The sequence below is a fragment of the Xenopus tropicalis genome, chromosome 8, assembly GCF_000004195.4.
Source record: "Xenopus tropicalis strain Nigerian chromosome 8, UCB_Xtro_10.0, whole genome shotgun sequence".
Lineage (NCBI taxonomy): Eukaryota > Metazoa > Chordata > Amphibia > Anura > Pipidae > Xenopus > Xenopus tropicalis.
Window position 1 is genome coordinate 46,131,389 of NC_030684.2, and position 20,971 is coordinate 46,152,359.

A 20,971-nucleotide genomic window follows, 5' to 3' on the forward strand; every position below is an offset into this window, starting at 1 on the left:
TCAGGATATTGTATCCATTTATAGGTTATAAAGGGACACTAAACACTGCTGCAGCCTGCACTGTTCAACCACTTTACTCAGTTGCTGCTGGTAGGATTTTTCTTTTATGTCAATAAAAGCCAGGAATCAAATTCTCCACTGATTTTTTTAGAAACTATCGCGCCGGTACCTAAATTTGTGATACAATGTTTCCACACGGACAGTCATTCTCGCTGCTCTGAAACCCACCAATAGAATGCCAATACTGCCCAATGGCTGCGCTGTGATTGGCTGAAGGGAAAGGCTCGCTGTGCATTCTTACTGTGCGATGGGACATGGCGGGCCGGAGGCAAGTGGTAGCTTGGCTTAGTAAAGCGGAGTGGGAACAGGTTTTGGAATACCTGTACAGTAGGGACTGCAAACTTCAGCGGGATGCGCTACACAGGATATCTGCGTGGAAGAGCAGGTGAGAGGCAACAGTATTTTTTCTTCAGGCTGCCATGGGGCATGGGTTCTTCTATGGTGAGTGGCAACATTGCGGGAATGAGGCTGTGCCGGTCCTTTTAAAATAGTTAAAGATGACCAACTTCAAGGAAGACAGATTTGGCTTCTTTAAGCAGTATGGCGAGGATCCTCTGGCAGGGCATAGTATTTCCACAACAGCAGGAGAGCAGTACGAATGAGCAGACTGGTGCAGCCACAGTTATACTGCTTGACTTGCATTCTGTATTCTGAATAGTTCCTATCCAGTATTTCTCATTCTGACCATATTTCCATGCCATTTTATTTACTTATAAGTGGCTATATGGCATTACCGCTTTCATTCTACTACTAGTGTCTCTTCCTCTATAATTTAGTATTCTAATATCAGTGATTATGATACTTTTCTGCTTTTGACAGGACATAACTTAAACAACTACAATTGCTTAAGAATACTTAGTTGTACTTTTTACTACAACGTGAGGAAGAAAAATTATCCAATCAGCATGTGTTAGAGAATAAAACTTTGTTTTACAGCTTTGTTATAAAATATAACTTTGCTATAACAATTTTTATATATAACAATGTCTATATAGAAAAAGGCTGAGGCACACACTTATAGGGATAACAACCTGGGTGCAAATCAGATAAACAATGTAAATATGTAAAAAATGCTGATGCACACCAGGAAAATTTAATCAAAAAAAGATACTTAGTTTATTTAGATCAACGTTTCGGTCCTCACCCGGGACCTTTATCAATGTAACAATGTAATATAACTTTGCTATATTTATATATTACAATGTAAAATAACTTTATAGCTACTGTACCCTGGCGTCCCAGTGAACCCTTTACATCGTGTTTGTTGCATTCATAAGGTTCAGTATAGATCAAGGAGCCAGTGGCTATGGCATGCATTGTAATCTGTTTCTCTCCTAAGGTATGGCAACAGCATGCCTCTTGCAGTGGAGTGTACCGCTGATCTTGTACGTTGCAAAATCCTGGACATGAGTGGAGGAATGGGGGCCGAGGAACTTGTGCTGCTCTATGGACTTGCCCTTGTCAGGTAAGGGTAAGAAATGTAGCAGTCTGGTGGTTGTCTTGCTTCTTGCGGAATATTGTGATATCACAATAGTTGTCCTAGGCAACTTGTGTTTGTTTTTTTTACTGGTGGAGAAAAGCCTGTCACAGCATATGCTGCTACAGTACATGTGCATCTTTGGGTCAAAATAGGCCTCTAACCAGTGGTGACAGATGGTAGCTAATGGCAGGAAGCACAGACAGGCATTTCTCCACTGCCAGAAATATTCAGATGGAGAAACCATCCACCTTGGGGAAGTCTGTGGCAGGAGTATATAAGAGAGATCTAGCTGCTATGTTTACAGGTTACTGTAAGGCATGCTTATCCCCAGATAAGAAAATACAAGCCCTTAATCAGTATTAGTAACATTAATCCATCATCCAAAACATTCCATCCCCATGCTTCTTGGCCTAGAAGAGTGGGGCTTGTATGTTTGGGATGATGGATTAATATTATTAATGAATATTAATGAATTAATGGATGAGTAAAGATTTGTTTTATTTTAATATATCTTAGTCGAGTGCTACAGCTTTTTAATAGCTTGTTAATGTTCTCTATTAATGCTGGGGCTTTGTTTGCACTCCTTTGCTTATACTTTGAGACAGCAGTATCCCTCAGCAATTCTTTTGTTGCATTATGACAAATCAGATGTTTTAGTGATGAATCGGCTTTCCAGAAAGTGACTCTCATTCTGACCCACTAGTTGAAGATGTAAATATCTATCCATATTTATGTCCTTGTATTCGTTTTTCCCTGCATTGGATAAGCTACTGTGTAAATTGGCATTTTCTTGTCCTTTAACAAAATATTTGCCTAGAGTGTATTTTGTTTGCACTGATTCTTCACTTCTTTTTTTTTTTTTAACAGGTTTGTAAATTTAATAACTGAGCGCAAACAGAAAACAGTAGCCATTCCTTTGAGGCGACTGGCTAATGAGGTTGGTGTGTTATTCTACATCTTTTTCATAGGGTCCATTTGTCTGATGAAGCTTAGAATTTGCTTTTACCATTATTTTTGCGATAATCAGGGTACTGGAGTGCAATATTTGGCTTACAATACATGTATTTATTTATTATAATGGTATCTGTTGCTGAAGAAAATGTAACCATATAAAAGTGTATAGTAACTGTTTCTGTGACAGTGGGAAGGTCTTTGATCTATATTGTGTGTTGACAAATGCTTGCCATGCATCAAAGAGCCCAGCAGAGACATAAAGGGTAATTTATGAACGCCAGCTGGGCATGTGCAAGAGCATGCCCCTTAGAGCTACCTTACAGAGCACTTGTGTTCCTGGGGTTTCTGCCCTCTGCATTGATTGGTGGTGAAAAAATGTGATAATCCGTGGAGAGAGCAGCTCTATGAGGTACAGCTTAGAGCAGATACCAAGGACCCGATGCAGACTGTGCCTCTAGCCACTCCTTACTTTGTGCCTCTTAATGACGCACAAGGTAAGGGATGGGGATCCTATGTGCCTTCCTCTGCCCACCCCTCTGTAATACAGTACTAACACAGTCAGCAGGGGAGTCTCTGGCCCCTGAGCCGCCTGAGGCAGCTCCTGTGATGCCACCCTCCCTCACTTACCTACCTTTACAGCACCATAGGGGTCCAGGGGGGCCGCATCACTAGTGTAGAGAGGGCAATTGCTTATTCTGCACTAGTAAAGCTGAAATTTGTCTCTTAAAGTAACTTTGGGGGGCGCTGCGGCCTGAGGTGAGTTTCTGAACTTGCCTCATGGCAGCAGCGCCCCTGACACTGTATTAGCGAAGGGAGCTGTGGGTCTCTGCTCTCTGAAACGTGGCCTCCCACTATTTGCACAGTGCCCCACCTGATGACAAAGTGCATTGTAAATAAGACCTGTGGATTTTATGTTGCTGGTACTATGGTCTTTATTTGTTGATGCTGTAGGTACAATGTTCAGTGGACTATAATTTTTAATTACAGTTCCACATTGGATCTCAAAGTTATTTTTTGACTTCTAATATTTCCTTCCCCTGTTTTAGTTAAAGATCCCAGAATGGGTGGTGAACCTGCGACACGACTTAACCCATGGAAAGTTACCCAAACTCAGCATGTGCAGGAAAGGTAAGGACCAATTATTTGGGGGCTGGGGGCAATAAATAATGGGCAAGAGACAGATGTAATTGACAATTTCTGTTAAGTACTGTGGAAATGGGTCTGCGACTTAGAAATAAAAATGTATATAATAAATATTTAAATTATAATGATTATGTAAGATATATAATGCAATATGATAATATAATATTTTTAATTAAATTATTTAAATATATTATATATATATATATATATATATATATATATATTATATTAATAATTTATATATATTTCTGATTCATAGGTTAGGTCAATGCCAATATATTACACTGCACTTTTCAGTGTCAGCTGTCTTGCAATTAAAGTTGCAGGTTATTCCTACAGCATTTTTTTTAAGAAATTGCAGTGAGAGTAAGTTCAGATTTGCACCACTGGACTTTCCATTTAAACTGATTTACCAACACTCACTATTAGTTAAGACAATATACCAATGTAATGACCACCAGGATATACTTTCAGTTAGCTGCTACAGAAAACAGAAAACTTAGTGTGTTTCACTAGTTCTGGCCTCTTTGTCTCCTTTTGTCTCTCACTCAGTAGTTGAAGTTTCATAAACATTTATCTAGCTTTTACCTACCTAATAATAAATATGCAAAAAAAAAAATGGAAGAATCCATATTCTTCAGAGCAGTCAAAGCAGGTACATGTGTTTTATATCTAGCATAATCCTGTTGCCTTACTACCTACCCAGGGTGGGACTGTGTGATGGAGTGGCTGAGGCGTGAGTACTGGTCCCGGCAGCTGGGGAACACACCATCTACACACTGGGGTTCAGATGAAGAAAAAACAGAAGATACAGAGGACGTTCTTCCACCTCTCTCAGTAAAGGAACAGAAAAAGCAAACTCTTACTGGTTAGTTTTTCTGATGTCCTTGTAGTCATGTTATTTGGCAGTTTTGCAATGTAAGCTGCTAATTTATTGCTTACTATTTGAGCTACATGATTATCCAGTTGCAGCTGGTAATAGCAAATATTTTTCCTATACATAGAATGAATTGTAAATAAATCCTGTATATGACCAGAAGGTGGCAGGGTATGACAGTGAGATTTATAAAAACTACAAAACAGTTAAAAGGAAGTAAATATTTAAGAGTTTATTCTGCTAGATTAGTATTTCTATGTCTCATTTAGAAGCATGCAGTATAATATTAACTATAGCCATTCTTAGCCAGGCACCACAGTTCTTCCTCTATAAAGTGCATTTATATAATGCACAATATGAATGGCCACATGGCAAGTTGTGGCATTGAAAAATTATCCGTGGTCTTTCAGTGCTTTCTCCCTGCTTGCTTTGTTGACATGGACATTAAGCCTGTGGTGGAATAAAGCAGCCTGGGAACTTTTTATTTATTTAGTCTTTATTTGACAGTAATATATAGATAAATACAAGAAAAACAATTGCTGCATTCATAAGGATATTTTTCTTCTAATATATACACAGCTTTATTTCAGAAGAAAAAAGAAGCAATAAGGGCACAGCTGAAAATGCTCCTTAACTAGTGTGCTTCTTGTGGAAATTTGCGCTCCTCTGCAAACCACCAGTACTCAACTGGCTACTATTTCTGCTTTTTAAAACCTGTGAATATACTTAATTTAAAAGATTGTGAGAGCATGCTTTTTTTGGTTAAATGATGGGAGGTTGTAGTTCAGCAGCAATTGGACAGGCTGTTTATTGGTAGTACACCAGAAGCAGGAAAGATCAATGAGCAATATAAAGGACAAGATACGGCTTGCATATGTTTTTCATACTATAGGTATGCTTTCAGCAAGAAAAGCCCTGCAAATAAACCTGTAAAGCTCCACTACTGCCTGCTATATTTCCTCTCTTTAACCTTTGGTGGATACAATATTTAATCTCAGGAAATCAGAACTGTTGGAAGGTGTTAATTGTTCTGGGATAAGTCTTGCCAAGTTTATCATCAGGATCAAAGCAGGATGTTGGCGTTCCATGGGGCTTTCCCTTAAGAGTAGCCTTTGTGGACTGTGCCAAGTGCTGTTTACACTGCAACAGGTTATATGAGAGTATCAGGAAATTGCTGGTGATAAAGAAGAATTAAATGCTTATTTCCTCTTGCTGCATTCTCTCTAAACAGTGTTTTATTGTTGATGTCTTACAACTAGCAGCCCCTTTGGGGATGAATGTTTGCATGAATGTAGGGGGCTGGAGCGTTAAGCGTTCCTTTTCTCAGAATAACAGATACTTTTGCTCAAATAATTTCTATTTTTATGCACTTTATACCTTTAGTAACCAAAAAATGTTCCAGTTACTTGGTTTCCCTGTGTAAATCCATATCTATAGAATAAAAACTGTAAATCAAGGAGCAAGAATATTCCTTAAATGAACCATATGCAGTGCATTTGCAGAGAGTTTGAATGATATCTGCATCTATGGCCCATGTTCTTGATGAGATATTGTATTGGTGCCCTTTATTTCCATAAGTGGGAAAACTGTGCAGACCTGTGGTCATTTTATTCTGTCCACATCATGAGCTTGTTTCTTGACAGGACGTCTAAGACCATTTTGGCCTATGGAAGCATCCAATGATTGTTATTTTATGTCTTTGAGATAATGTTATATTCACTTAAGCAATGTTGTCAGTATTATGACTTTTTAAATTATAAATGCAGAAAAAGACTATTAACTGTTATCTTTTTTGCTTTTTATATAGGTAAACTAAGAGATGCTTTACGCTCCTATATATCTGAGCAGTTCAAGGTAAATTTTTCCCCAGTATTTGCTGTGCAGTAATATATAAAGAAACATAGGTCATAAAGTTCTGTTCCCCTAAAGCAGGGGCCAAAAAGTTTGGCTTACAGACGGGCTGGGCCAGCGTTACGCCCAGGGCCGCCATCAGAGATCACGGGCCTCTCAGCTCTCCCCAGCATTCCACCCAGCATCCTCCAGCTCCATTCCCCAGCATCCTGCTGCTCTCCACCCCAGCATCCACCCCAATATCCTCCAGCTCCCCCCCCAGCATCCTCCAGCTCCCCCCCCAGCATCCTCCAGCTTTTCCCACCCAGCATCCTCCCCGCAGCATCCTCCATCTCCCCCCCCCCCCCCAGCTCCATCCTCCAGCGACCTCCTGCTTTGGCCTGCTGTCCCCTGGCTCCCCACTGCATCAAAACACTTTTATACGGTTGCGCCCCATGCATACTGATGTCATGTGCACAGGGGCGCAACCAATCAGGGCCTGTAATTCTTTAAAGGCTGCGGAGTCGATGGGCCAGATTAAAAAAGCCAACGGGTCGGACGTGGCCCGCGGGCCGTAGTTTGCCCCCCACTGCACTAAAGGAAACAGAACCCATATTAGGTATTTGTACATAAATATGATTGTAGCTAGTCTGCAAAGCATACCTGACCCAAAATGTCAATCAGTTTAACTCTAGCCTTCAGTTTCTGCAGTGAAACAATTTTCAAAATTGAGTTTGAATAGAAAATTACATTCTGATAAGTTTCATACCATTCATTCAATTCACATTAAAAGCTTTAAATGAACTTTTAGTATGATGTAGACTGAAATTCTGAGGTAATTTGTATTAGGTCTTTTTTTGTGGTTTTTGATCAACAGCTCTCCCGAGTAGAATAGAATTGCAGCAGCTATCTGGTTGCTGGGGTCCAGTTTACCCTAGCAACTAGTGCTTTCAAAGACACGTTTTGAGTTCGATAGGATAGGAGAAAGATATTTAATAAAAAGTAACAGTAACAATATTATTAGGAGGTGGAGGGGGTCAATTATCTCTGATAACCAGATAGCTGCTGAAATTTCAGTTTGGAAAGAGGCAGAAGAGGAGAGTACATGATTCAAATACTGCAAAAAAATGAATATCAGTTGGCAAGTTACAATAATGGGACATTCTGAAACAAGTTAACTTAAAGGTAAACTACCCTTTCTTGTTTTCAGCACATCATTAATGAATTAGTCCATTAAAGAATATCAGTGAAGGTATTTATCCTAATCACCCACATGTATTTTGAGGCAAAGCTGGGAGATCAAGCCACATAAGAACAAAAACCCCTACACCAATATGTTAACATTCCACCATGTCTTTACATAAACATATACACAGAGTGGCTCAGTTTAAAAAACGTTTTTAAGAGCACTGACTAAATTAATCGTAGCCCCAGTGTATAAACCCCAGGCTCATCACATGAAGAACACTTTTTTAAACTTCACCCAATAAAACAATTGGTCTAGGTGTGGAAACCCCTGACCGTCCACCTGTATTGGGTGTATATTTGATGTAATGAGTAATTGTGATGTATCTATTATTCAGTGCTTCAGAATATGTTGGTGCTTTAGCAATACAATAAAAATAATGTGTGTGTTACTGAAATATCAGCAAGTAAATAACCAGAGATGTGGGCTTTCCCCAGACTGAGGCAGCACTGCAGGGAAGCACTTCTGTACAATTAACAAATATAAACTCAGTAGTTGTTTCGACAGATGAATTGCCGTAACTAAAAATGTAATCTGTAGATGCACAATGTCGGCATGGGTGCACGGTGCCTTGGCAACATTTCCTGTAATTCTGATTGTTACGGATGTCTGAGTAAATGCAATAGTAGAATGTGGCCAGTATTTGTCTGTTTTCCGTCAGATACTATGGTACATTGGCCAGTGTATGGCCAACTTTAGTCACTCTTCTCTGGGCACAGTATTTCCATAATGCAAAGAACAACAAATAGTAATAAACCAAATAGTGGGGCATCAAACCCCTTATAGGCTTATCCAAGGTAAGCTTCTTAATTTAGATAAATATTAATTTCTGAATAAAATAAATAATGCTTATTAGTCTAAACATGAATATTAGCCAACAGCCAAAACCAATTTCTAGTATACTTCCTTGATTAGCAGATATAAGTAATGAAGTTTATGGTTCCTGTGGGTTTTCCTTAGCTGTTGTTGAGCAGTTTTTAACTTCTACACTTTGCAAGAACACGGAAATGAATGCTGCTGGACACTGGCCATCCAAACGGTATAACGTCTGTGATAGATGTAAATAAGTTCCGTATAGGTACTTCTTCTTTCTAACAGCGATACTTCCCAGTGCACCACCAAGCATCCAGCTGCCCTTCCTTCCTCTTGCTTACTGTTTGCCCACAAAATAATTTTGCTTGCTAATTTCCTCCTCCTGGCTTGCCAGTTTAAATGTAGTTAAATATAAATATGTTGCACTTTGTATAATTTTAGCTTCCATGTTATTTATGGAAACTGTCTTTTTATGCAGACATCCTGTTTTGAATAGATCTTGCTTAGTCAAAGGGCAGGGTCTGCTACAGATCTACACAGATAGGGGGCACAAAAGTGCCAAAGGTGGCCGATGGTCGCACGAAAGATCGTCAGATCCGCCACTAACCTTCAGGGCTGAAACAGGCAGATAAGGAGGTAGAAACAATAGGATTTCTACCTCCTTCTGCCGATTCAGCACTGAAGGCAGATTTTGGTCAGGCGCCTTCTATGGCGCCCAATCAAAATCTTTTAACTGGGCCGATCGACCGATATCAGCAGCTTCCTGCGAGGTTTCATACGATATTATCGGTGCATGTATGACCAGCTTAATGTTGTCTGCTCCTGTCAGGACAAGGTTAAGCACACAAGCAGGGTAAACGGGGAAAGTTAAGCTCCTCTATGTTAGCGCCTTGTCCTTGGTAAGTAGATTACTAGTGCTCAGATGAACTGAAGTCCTGTTATGAAGAGAGATTATCTGTGCTCTGGCAATCTAATCTGCCTTGCAAGGAACAAACATGGAGTAGGTTTACTTTCCCATCTTGCCCTGTTTAGCTGAAGAATCAATAAGAAAACAGATTTTTTTTTTTAAAGTCAGGCACAATGCACTGGCTGCCTACACACCAATATTACAGCTAAAAAATAAATTTTTTTGGTTCAAGAATAACATTTTAAATGGTAGAATAAATGATTTGCTATGTAAACAGTGTAATTAAGACATAAAAAGTACACCATAAAAATAATGACAGTATCCCTTTAATACTAGATTTCCCACAGCCATTAGGGCAGTGCCAAGTGCCAGTTTATGGAACGGAGTACCTATGATGTGCAACTTAATAGTAAATGTATACATAAATAAACACAAAATATACATATATATAAGTTGACTAAATAAATAGTCAGTGATATAGTTAACTGGCGGGGGAGGGGGCGGAATAACTAAATATTGGTGTTTCAGATTTTGCTCTGATAAGACTAAACCATTGCTAATTTGGTAAATACAATCTAAAAGTGGAGTACATTATTGCTTGTACATAGTAAAAATGTCTGCGGGCAATAGTGAGAAGGCGATGAAATGCCAATATGTAATTGGCAATCCTCTACTGTGAGTCAGTCTGGAGGAGTATTTATCTCTGTGCTCAATCCGTTCGCTTTGTCTCACTCATCCAAAAACGCAACAAAAACAGGGCCTTTTTTCTTGCTTTGTTGATTTCTAACTTAGTTCAATTTAGATCTCGCACATTCCAGTCTGAATCTATGAGAGATTCAGGACAATTCATATGTAAACAAAGTAACATCACATATTTCTAAATCTTCTAAGTTTCATTTATTTGTGGCATGTTTGCTGAAAAGCCTAGGGAAGGAAGTCTGTCTCTTTGAGCTGCTGCATATCCTATCTAATGATTTTATGCTCTGCATTTCTTCTTTCAGATTTTTCAAGAACTTCAACAGGAGGAGAAATCAATGAAGCAGTGGAATTGTACCGCAGAGCTCGAATGGCTTATTGCCCAGGTCAAAGATCTCTCACGCCAAAATGGGTAAGAGAAGGTCTGCATGTTCTGAGGTTGAACATCGGCAATGAAATAAACGTTTTTTAGAGCTTTAATATGCACCGATGGATGACTGAGTTGTCCTAAATGTCTACAAATTCTACTGGTCTCGGTCCAAATTATCTAGAGTAGATTTCTCAGTCCAGAATGTGCTGCAGTGCTAATTCATGCAAGATTGCTACATTAGGCTGGGGCCACATGGCGACTAAAGTGATTCATGTAGATACCTTCAGGCAGTAATAGAAAATGATGTGGGCACTTTGCTTGTTAGTGCTAGGTTGAGGAGAGACTAAATATAAAGGCAAATCACAAAAGCCACAATACTTCCTTGTTCAAAGAGAACAAGTGATAATAACGGTTGGTATCTATTCATAGTTAGCTCTGAAGGCCACAGACTTCTGGCTACTAATAGCAGTCATTTTTAAAGCTTAGGGATCTCAACATGGCTTGGTTTATGTAATACATTACACAACCATACATAGTTTAATGAGATATTTACTTGAATATCAGCTATCAGGATTATTGAATGCCAGAACTGAAAAATAAGGGATGCAAATGGTTATTAAGTGGTTCTGGTTGCCAGGGTCAGGGACCTCAGTATCCATATAGCATGTCACATTATGTGCAGGAAAGAGGCACAACAGAAAAGAAAAACAACAAATAGTATGACTAACTTCATATAGTCTGTCACTCCTGTCTGCACCACATACATCCCAGATGCTCATTTTTATGTAGGCAGTTTCAAAATAAAGACCTAAAAAAAGGGTGGGTACAAAGTGTCAATGCATCAGTATGGCACTGAAATGGTTCTCCACCCACTGGGGGAGCCTTACACATGAAATTCATTGCAAATCCTTCTGTAAACATTAAGAAATTGACACTGTTTGTACATCTCATGTTTGCAGATTTTGGCTACTAAACAGCCGTTCCCTGCCAGAGCCTGCATGATCTTTCTGTTGTACACAGTTTATCTCTTTTTATATGACTAATATCTCTTGGCAGCAGATGATGGTGCCTTCAGATAACAAACCAACTATTTCTTCTTTATTCCCAGCTAATTAATATAAAATCATTAGATATAAAAATGCATGGACCAGTAAGGCAAAGTTGATTGTGGGAAACATTGTAAAACAGGGAGCTTTGGGTATCTGGGGTCCACACTCTGGAATCATCTTCCTCCACATAAGTCTGTTCCTCACAGCAGACCCATTGGTTTTCTAGATGTTACCATAGGCAGTCTCAGGGAAATTCCAAAACAACTGATTGATGGTTGCCTGCTGCTTTTTATATTCTCAGCATAGTGAAAATATTCGTGTGAAGACACACAGAGCTACTTAGTAGCAGCTACTTGTCAGGGCTTCTAAAAGCCAGAAAATACCAATACTCTGCCATAGAAAACACAGAGAATTGCTTCTGCTAAAACACATGTAGAGACAATTATCAGTAAATGATCTGCATTGTCTATTATACAGGTATAGGATATCCCGTTATTCACAAAGTTCCAAATTACAGAAAGGCCATCCCCCATAGACTCCATTATAAGCAAATAATTCAAATTTTTAAAAATGATTTCCTTTTTCTCTGTAATAATAAAGCAGAACCTTTTACTTGATCCCAACTAAGATATAATTATTCCTTATTGGAGGCTAAACAGTCCTATTGCATTTAAATGCATGTTTAAATGATTTCTTAGTAGACTTAAGGCATGGAGATCCAAATTATGGAAAGATCCCTTATCTGGAAAGGCCCAGGTCCCAAGCATTTTGGATAACAGGTCCTATACCTGTAATAGCCACGACAAGTAGCTGCTACTAGTAGCTCTGTGTGTCTTCACCCTTTAAGCAGACGTGTCTGTAGCAGTAGCAAACCTGACAGTTGGTTGAGGTAATGCATGTTTGAACTTGCGTATTTTGTGGTGGGAAATGTCTCCGTTATCATAATGGAGGGCAGAATAGAAGGCAAGCAATATGAACAGGCAATTTCTCTTGGTTGGCTTTGGGGCACCTGGAAACAACCCATCATTACCCATCATTTGCAATAATACCAGAGTTCCTGTGTGCAGTTATATAACAAGGGGTGTATGATTATTTTCTACAGGCCAGACACATCTGTTGAGACGCTGTTAGAAGAAGGCTTTCTTATACCCACTACAAAACAGCTTTCAACTCTTAAAATTGAAAAGGAAGGTAAAGTATAAAACATAGGCATTAAAGGGGACCTGTCACTCCAAATTCTTTTCTGTTATGTTAGTTGAGCAAAATGTTGCCCTTTGTACATGTGTATATGGGCTAAATAAACACCTTTTACACTTTTACACTAAAGTTAGAATGAAATGTTATCCATAATTTATTCTACTGTAAATTGTGGGTCAGGAAGCTGACTCCCACATTTAATTTGGGTCTTTCTTAAAGGTTAAAAAACACAACCATGTTGTGTTTAGTATCATTTATTATTTTCTGTCATCTTAATCTCTACATGATGATCTTTATAAGGGAACTTTTCATTGCTGCACTGAATGCAGCTTGCATTATGATTTAATAGGGAGACCTCCCACAAACTGTCAGTGGCATGCAAATATAATTAATTACTTTGTTGCTGTTTTTGTATGTATTTTTGTTTCTTAAAAGGTACCCAACTTGTTCTAATGCTGTGAATGCACTACTATCCCCCCCCCCGATAATGATTAGTGGAGACTTTCTGCAATTCTTTAGCATTATGCGTTGGAATATATTGATCTTGCATAATATAGAACTCTCTCTAAATCCGCCCGCAATGACCAGCTGCCTGCTGGGTCTCCTTGTTCCAAATGCATATCCTCATTTTATATGTGAAAGCAGTCGTTCCCACTTCTGGAATGCACTTAGTCATTTGAAGGCAAATCTATGGATGCAAATGCTTGGTGCTCTGCCAGCAGATATGGCTGATATCAGATATAAAACAAAGTGAAGTCTTAGCCACATAATTCTGTAATATTCATTTTCTGTAGAAAATAATATTTGCATGTCAGACTGAGAATGGGAAATACTGGGCTCACCTTTAGACATCACAGATATGCAGATGGTTAAACCTCAGGCTTTGCTTGTCCGGAATTCTATTATGTACTGGCCTGTCTTGGGCACAAGGTAATGTTCTTGAGTAAGGCAGAGGCACATTGTTCCAATACTCATCCATTCATTTTCATTATTTTCTTTATTTTGATGCAGCCAACACTGAAAACTTGCACGTCCCTCGCACGTTTTTCCGCATCTGGCATCCCTTGTTGAAGGTCTTGCATTCACAGGTATTTACCCAAGAGCTCTTGGAGACTATGTTTGTCAGCCTGGGGCAGTGCACGGATCAGAACCTTAGAGCCCACTACCTAAGTTGCTGGATCTATGAAGTGTTGTTAGCCAATCAGCGTGCCGGTAAGTTCACTAATGTTGAACAAACACATGTCATTAGATTAACTGTTTTTATATGCACTGGGCACTTTTAGGGCTCTGGCACACGAGCAGTTTTGTCGCCTGCGTTTTTTCCCCCTGGCGCTTTGGCGACAAGTCGCCATGACAATACACACGAAGAGATTTCATGCGAGTTGAGCTCCAGGCGATCTGCTACCCATGGTACACTCAACAGTTAACCCCCCCTCATGTTTACTCAAGTTGCTAAGAAAAGGGTCTGTGTGCGATTTGAAACAGCAGGCGCCTTGAAGTAGCCTCGTATGTTTTGACGCTGGCGATTTCCATTGGTTTAGCATTGGCGTCTTGTCGCTCGTCTTGTTGCCAAATCGCTCTTTTTAAAATCGCCGGCGACAAATCTCCTCGTGTGCCAGAGCCCTTAGTGGGTGTTTTCTGAAGAGATTAGTTCAGTTTAGCCAACCTGTGACCCTCTTGCCTTTCAACTGCAGTTCTCATTGTTCCTTCTTTTAGGGCAGATGGGGAAAAGTTGTTTGTTTATAACATTTAATTGTATGTTTTTGTATTAATGCCAGTCCCTGTCTCAGTGGTGTAAACCAGTACTGTCCAACTTACTACTACAACTTACTACAAGCCTACTCAGCTGCCTATTATGATCAAAGAGTATCTGCCTGATATTGACTGACCTTGCCAAACGAGCAGATCTTAAGGTGTATGGCCACATTAAGACACAGATTACTACTTGGTACTTCTTCCGGGAGGCAAAAAAAAAAAATGCACACAGAATGGACAGACAAACTTTTGATCAATACAGTGATAATTACAAATGCAAATGATTGTTTTAATTCCTACAGGAGATAAAAAGAATACACAAAACTCCCACAATCAAATCACAGCTAAAAATAAGTGGAAATTGTTTACACACAAAGTTTTTCTCCAGTGGAAAAGGCTAATGCAAAAATGCTTGGAATCTCCATGTCTGGCAACCCCGAAACTCCTCCAGCTGTGAGTATGAGTTGCCTGTCTGTCTGTAGCATAGCTTCTATACACGCATGGCCACTATACTAGATGGACTTATTCTTCTACTTTATTTTTACCTATGCCCTTCAGCATCTGGGATTTTTGACTGTCTCCTGGCAAAGGAGGTGATTTTGAGACATAAGCAATGTGTTTGCTATTGCAGCTTCCTAAGGACACCAGTTATCATTCTGTCCTAGTATTAATGAAAGGAGAGCGTTCATTGCTGTAGCAGTCTGTCAGATCTTTGGACAGTCCCTGTTAGGCCTACCTTGTTTTTCCGATGAATGTGACTCTCCCTTAAAGAATGCCTGTTCTTTATGAACTGCCATGAGATACTGCTTTATCTTTATTCTTTTTTTTTTTTTTACCAAGGTTCTAAATGGGCATTAATATAATATAAAGATCCCTCAGACTTTTGAAATTTTATGAATGGAACCTCCCTTACACCAGTTACTGCGGCAGCCAGTGGAGTTTCAGCTTGCAGCAATTACATGCCCATTTATCTCTGCACTCCTATATGCAGGCGCCAGTGTTGTCAGACAGACCTCTTTTTTAAAAGCTTTATTTCCTGTTCAAAGGTTAACTAACCGTCTCCTCTGATTTGCATTTTAGAAAATGTATATGTGGGATTAAACTGTTTACTTGGAACTACACTGCACTACAGTTTCAGGACCCAGGCTTTTTTTTTAAATAGCTCTATATTATTGTGAGTTAATTAGTATGAACTAATGAATTAGCGATATGATTTTTTTTTTTTTTTTAAAAGGAAAGCTATACCGCCCAAACAATGTAGGTCTGTATACAAATATATTGCATAAACAAGCTCATATGTAAAGCCCTGCTTCATCTAAATAAACCAATTTCATAAAAATATCTTTTTATTTTAGTAGTATGTGCTATTGGGTAATCCTAAATAGAAAATTGCCATTTTAAGAATTAAGGGCCATCTCCTGGGATCATAGGATTCACAGTGCACACAAACAAGCCAAGGCACACATACATGCTAGGCCTCATCAGCCAAATAATGGACAGAGTTCTGCCTTTTGTTCTCACACTAGTTCATGTTACAGTTAGAGCTGCATTATCTGCTGTTACTTATCTGTTGGTTAAGTTGGTCACTGACAGATTATGTATAAATGTATATGACTGGAAAAAAAAAAAAAAAAAAAAAAGATTTCATTCCACATATACATTTTGTGACTGTTAATACTATTCCCTTAGGTGTTGGTTTGAGCCACCAACAAGTGGAATTAACGTCATAAAATTTATATTGAGATACTGAGAGGTGGTAAAATGTTATTGATTTGTATTTTAGGAAACATTTGCATTATATTGGCATAGGCTGTCCTGCAAAGTGGTTATTTTGAGCAAGGCCTACAAATTAACCCAGGGTTTCAACTTCCTTCCTCCACAGACCATGGGTGTCAAACTCAATCACATAAGGAGGCCGCAATCTAAAACACAGGCTAAGTCGCCGCCCAAATTTTTTATTAAGATACTGTACAGTCAGGCACAGTCACAGTGCTGTCAGGCGATTGGTGCTGCACGGTCAGGCACAGTCACAGTGCTGTCAGGTGATTGGTGCTGCACGGTCAGGCACAGTCACAGTGCTGTCAGGTGATTGGTGCTGCACGGTCAGGCACAGTCACAGTGCTGTCAGGTGATTGGTGCTGCACGGTCAGGCACAGTCACCAGGGGCCACATAAAACAGCTAAGTCAAGTTTTATGACCTGAATTGCTATTGACAGCACCCCTAAATGAAGAGAGCAGGACGATCATTCAAATATTCTTCAAATATCCAAGAAAAAGGTGGCCAGGTAACCAGAGTTAATGCACCCACCCAAGTTGCGTAGGTGCTCCAGGTGCACCGGCCCCTCAGCCCAGGGAGCCGACAAACAATTTGGGTAAAACATGGGGCAAGGCAACACTGCATTTTATTATGCATACTGTTAAACTTTTTTTTCAACAAAGTACACACATTTAATTTCCCTGTCTTCTTTCATTACATTAACAAGTTTCCATAAGATGGAGAATTCAGACATACATTTTATTCATTTGTTACGCCAATTGTCCTTTAACACTGACATATTTGTATTGCACCAGAATCTTTGAGTATATGAAGCCGAGCATTCCTGCAGATACCCAGGAGCAGCTCCTTGCACTCTGTTCCCTGTATGTTCAGAAAGGCGAGTATGATCTGTCTGTAGACTACCGGGATCAGCCAATCTACACTGTGGAAAGCCTGGAGTGGAAAATAAAACAGGATTCCAAGAGCAGAGCTTACAATCAGTGGGACAGAGCGGCAGTGCAGGAGGAAGGCGATCAGGAAATGAGCGAGCAAACTGAGGACGACGAAATGGCCACGGAGGAATCGTATGATGAGGAATATTTTGACGTGATAAATACAAAGATAGGTGCGGAGAGGAGAGCTGCGTTACATGGAACTGCATGGGAAGTCAGTGAAGGTACCATACTAAGTGCTGTTATTTTTTTAGCCTCCCTAAAGCTTTTCATTCCTCGCAAGTAAAATTAAAACCAAAGAACAAATGTGTGGGCAAGCAGGAGGGCCAGTCCAACTCATATGTTGAATGCAAGAACCTATAGAAGGAAGTTCTGTTCACATAAGTCATGTAGATGTATTAAGAAGAGAATACTTTTTCTTAATCTATCTAAACTGTGCACTGAATTGTTAGGCACAAGAATACATATCCATGTAACAGTTAAGTCAGTGCATTTAAACCCACTCATGGTGAGAACCGTAGCATGGCACAGCCATATGCCTAGAGCTTCTCCCGTGGCTTTTGTGCTCAATGGACATTAAGGGGCATATTTATTATAGTGTGTAAGCCAATATCACCTGTGATGCTGCCCACAGTAACCAATCAGCAATTAGATTTGAACAGTCACCTGCAAGTTATGTAACAAAAGCAAAGATCTGATTGGTTGCTATAGGCAACATCACCAGTGATTTTGGCTTATACACTGTAATAAATATGCCCATAAGTATCAATTCCAAGAGCCTGTCCCCCTGAAGATGAAGTAGGGCCATCACTGGTGTAAATTTTAGTATTAAAGAGCAACAGTCATCCCTAATCTATAATTCCAATGGCTGCTCTGTATCTAGCAGTAAATAGCCCACAAGCTGCACATTATCATTGATGGACTGTTCCTTTTATAAACACTGTTCTTTAAAAGTTTTTTTTTTTTTTTGCAGAACTTGTGAAATGGAGCGAGTATCCTCTTGGGCTTGTCCCAGGGCAAACGGAGGATCCAGGCTGCCTTCTAGTAGAGAACTATTCCGAGATGTCAGTGTTAGAACAGCAGGGCACAGAGAGCCAAATGAATGGACACGGCTTTCCCATGAGGTAAGAAGGAAGGCATGGTGCTGCTCAGAGGAGGAATGCTCATGTCCCTTAAGTAGTTATTCATTTGCACTGCAGTGTTTCCAGTGTAAGGTGAGCATGGTGTGCTATGTGTAAAGTCTTAGTAGAGAACTGCAGGAGTTGCCATTATAAATGCTTTAACGTATTGGACACTTCCATGTCCGAAAGATTCCTGATAAGCAGGCATTCCTTGCCATCCTACCACTAAAGGCTTTTATACAGGTGCTTACTGGGCACAGCAGTTGCTCTAAATACTCTATGGCAGTTCCCCTTAACAAACAACATGGAATAACCTAGGCTCTGGCGTGTTAAAGTAAGGGCACATTGGTGCAGTATGGCTGTAACCAAAGCGCCAGTCAGTGCTAGTCTGCATTTAAATGAACTCTTCGTATGATGAAACCTAAACGTAGTTACCAATGCTGCTTAGAAAGGGTCTTTATAATCACCTTTAACACAAATCAGTAGTAATTTAAATGAGGCACATAATTATTTCTAAACTAATTCTAGAGGCAGTAAAAAGTAAATCACAGAAGGGGTCATGGGAGCACCCACAGTGCCATAAGCCTGATTTATTAAACATCCATTATACTTTCAGATTTTTACATCTATGACACTGGCTTTTTAGCATAATGAATATAAAAAATAGCGCTTGTTTCTCTTTAAGTGCTGCCTTGTAACCCATAGTGATGAGATTTAATTAGTCAAGGAACTGCTGTGGTTAATGTTCCCTTTTTGTTTCCCAGCAGCGCCTCTCGCTGACCTAAGACTGCTGTATTTTTCTTTCCAGCTCCCCGGCTGTCGCTCCCACCCCATCTGAAAATCTACTGTGGAGTCAAAGTGAACTGAATGAAATCAAAGCAGGCCTGCGGCTCTTCTGAGGATGCATCTTTATTTCCCTAGGTGCAGCGGCCAGATTGGTTCTTGTGCACGGCTGTGCCAGAAAGACTGCAAGGTTCCACTGACCCTGTAAAACTGCAGGATCAATGTGCTCTAAAAATACAGTGTGTTATTAGCAGATGTGTGTTGTTCCGCCCACGTATTGTCACTGCCTGACAGTTAGGCCTACAAACGGCTGCACGGAGAAGGGGTTCTTTCTTAATAGAACCTGCATAAACTGACAGGGAAACCTAGAGGCAAACTAATGGTACACCCACAGTTTGTGTAATGGAGGGATCTTCTATGTTTTTTTAAATTTCTTTCTTTTTTTTAAAAAAAAAAAAAAAAAAAGAATATAAACCATTAAAAGGTTAAAAAAAAAAGCATGTTTTTGACATTATTTCTGATGTAGTACCACTTCCTTGCTTGTACATAAGGGGCTAAGGTGGACTATTGTTTGGCTAACTTTCATTATTGGGAGTTTTCTTGATCTTTGAACTGTGCACGAAACCCCTTTAGCTAAGCCCGGGTGGCAAGCCTTGCAGATAGCCTATAGCACAGTTTTGCTGCAGGACAGGAATTTGTTAGGCTCTGAACTTGTTTATCCTTTATTAATCTGTTTGGGTTTATGCTGGGACAAGAAAAGCCCTTCTCTCCCTGGTCATGACCCTTTGTTAAGGGAAGTGCAACCCTAAAATCCTCAGAACACACAATAACAGAACTCTGCAGCAAATAGGCCCAGAGTGGCAATGGGTAGCTGTGCAAACAACCTCTCTGGTGGAACATGTCAGGCTGTTACCAGCATCCTCCTCACTGATGTTAATAGGTGTGAAAAGCACCTGTTGTTTATAAATTAGGCCATAGTCTCAAATCACATGACTTTGATGTAAGGAAAACCTTTAGCAGTGTCCTTGAGGGGGTAGCATTAAAGTGAAGCTGACCAAGTAGAACGACTCCAGCACCAGCAGATAATTGGGAAATATAATCCTCCCCTCCTTGTGTTTAAAACCTTAGCTGTAGTGGATTTTGGAATATAACAGGGCAAGTCACAGATGGAAAGTCTGGTTTGTACTGGCAGCAGCTCTTTGCAGTGCTAGATGGTGTCCAGAATTTATAGCATCTAAAGTCCAAACCATTGTAACATAATTACCCTCCTGTGCCTGTTTTGTGAGAACGTGGGGCAGCAGCTCTGGACTTGCAATCTGTAGGTTCTGGCAAATGCCAGAGGGGCTGCTGTATTATTATTGGGCCTGCGGGGGCCTATTTTGAGTCCCAGGGCCCCACACATGGAGTGACCATTTACAAATGTCTTTATTTTACTGAATCACTGTATGACAAGATTCCTGCTGGTCAGGGAGCTTTAGTTGTGTATATGAGATCATTTATGTCATGGTTCCAGGGGGTGCCACGTTCATGCCCAATGCATGGACATTGGCTGCCATTCAGCAACTCTTGAGTGGGGCCAAAACTTTAGGCTTCCTGCTCATTTGGGTGTTTATTCAGATACTGACTGGCAGGCTGGAAGAATTCATCGGTTAAGGGCCACAGCAAGCTGGAGATGCATAGCTATTAGGTCTGTATATGCCCCATTATGATCCCAACGTGGGTCTAGGCCAGTGATCCCCAGTGGCTCGTGAGCAATGTGCAGACTCCTGTAGGATGCCAGCCCACAGTGGGCTACCAAATAACCAATTACAGTCATTACTGGTCACCCCCTAAGAACTTTTTTCATGCTTGATTTGTTCCCCAACCTTTTTATATTTAAATGTTGCTTATGGGTTGAGGACCCCTGGTCTAGAGTCTGAAACAATTGAATCTGTCTAAAGGTGCCCATACACCTTAAGATCCACATCGCCAAGCGAGCGGA

At 40.1% G+C, this 20,971-nt stretch overlaps 1 protein-coding gene across 2 annotated transcripts; it reads left to right on the plus strand.

Annotated features, from left to right (window-relative positions):
• The first annotated feature begins 213 nt into the window (after window positions 1–213).
• Window positions 214–19,487, plus strand: las1l (LAS1-like, ribosome biogenesis factor). 2 transcript variants are annotated; one of them, XM_012966066.3, is made up of 13 exons: window positions 214–445; window positions 1,400–1,525; window positions 2,408–2,477; window positions 3,541–3,622; window positions 4,344–4,505; window positions 6,322–6,368; window positions 10,312–10,418; window positions 12,528–12,616; window positions 13,634–13,834; window positions 14,680–14,830; window positions 16,949–17,310; window positions 18,060–18,210; window positions 19,016–19,487. In XM_012966066.3, the coding sequence occupies exons 1-13, from the start codon at window positions 315–317 to the stop codon at window positions 19,104–19,106; spliced, it is 1,770 nt and encodes a 589-aa protein (XP_012821520.1). In that variant the 5' UTR covers window positions 214–314; the 3' UTR covers window positions 19,107–19,487.
• Window positions 19,488–20,971: the final 1,484 nt, after the last annotated feature.

Coding starts and splice junctions, on each gene's coding strand:
- las1l (XM_012966066.3), top strand. CDS start 315: ATGGCGGGCCGGAGGCAAGTGGTAGCTTGGCTTAGTAAAGCGGAGTGG. Junction 446..1,399: donor ATATCTGCGTGGAAGAGCAG/GTGAGAGGCAAC, acceptor TTCTCTCCTAAG/GTATGGCAACAGCATGCCTC. Junction 18,211..19,015: donor GGACACGGCTTTCCCATGAG/GTAAGAAGGAAG, acceptor TTTTCTTTCCAG/CTCCCCGGCTGTCGCTCCCA.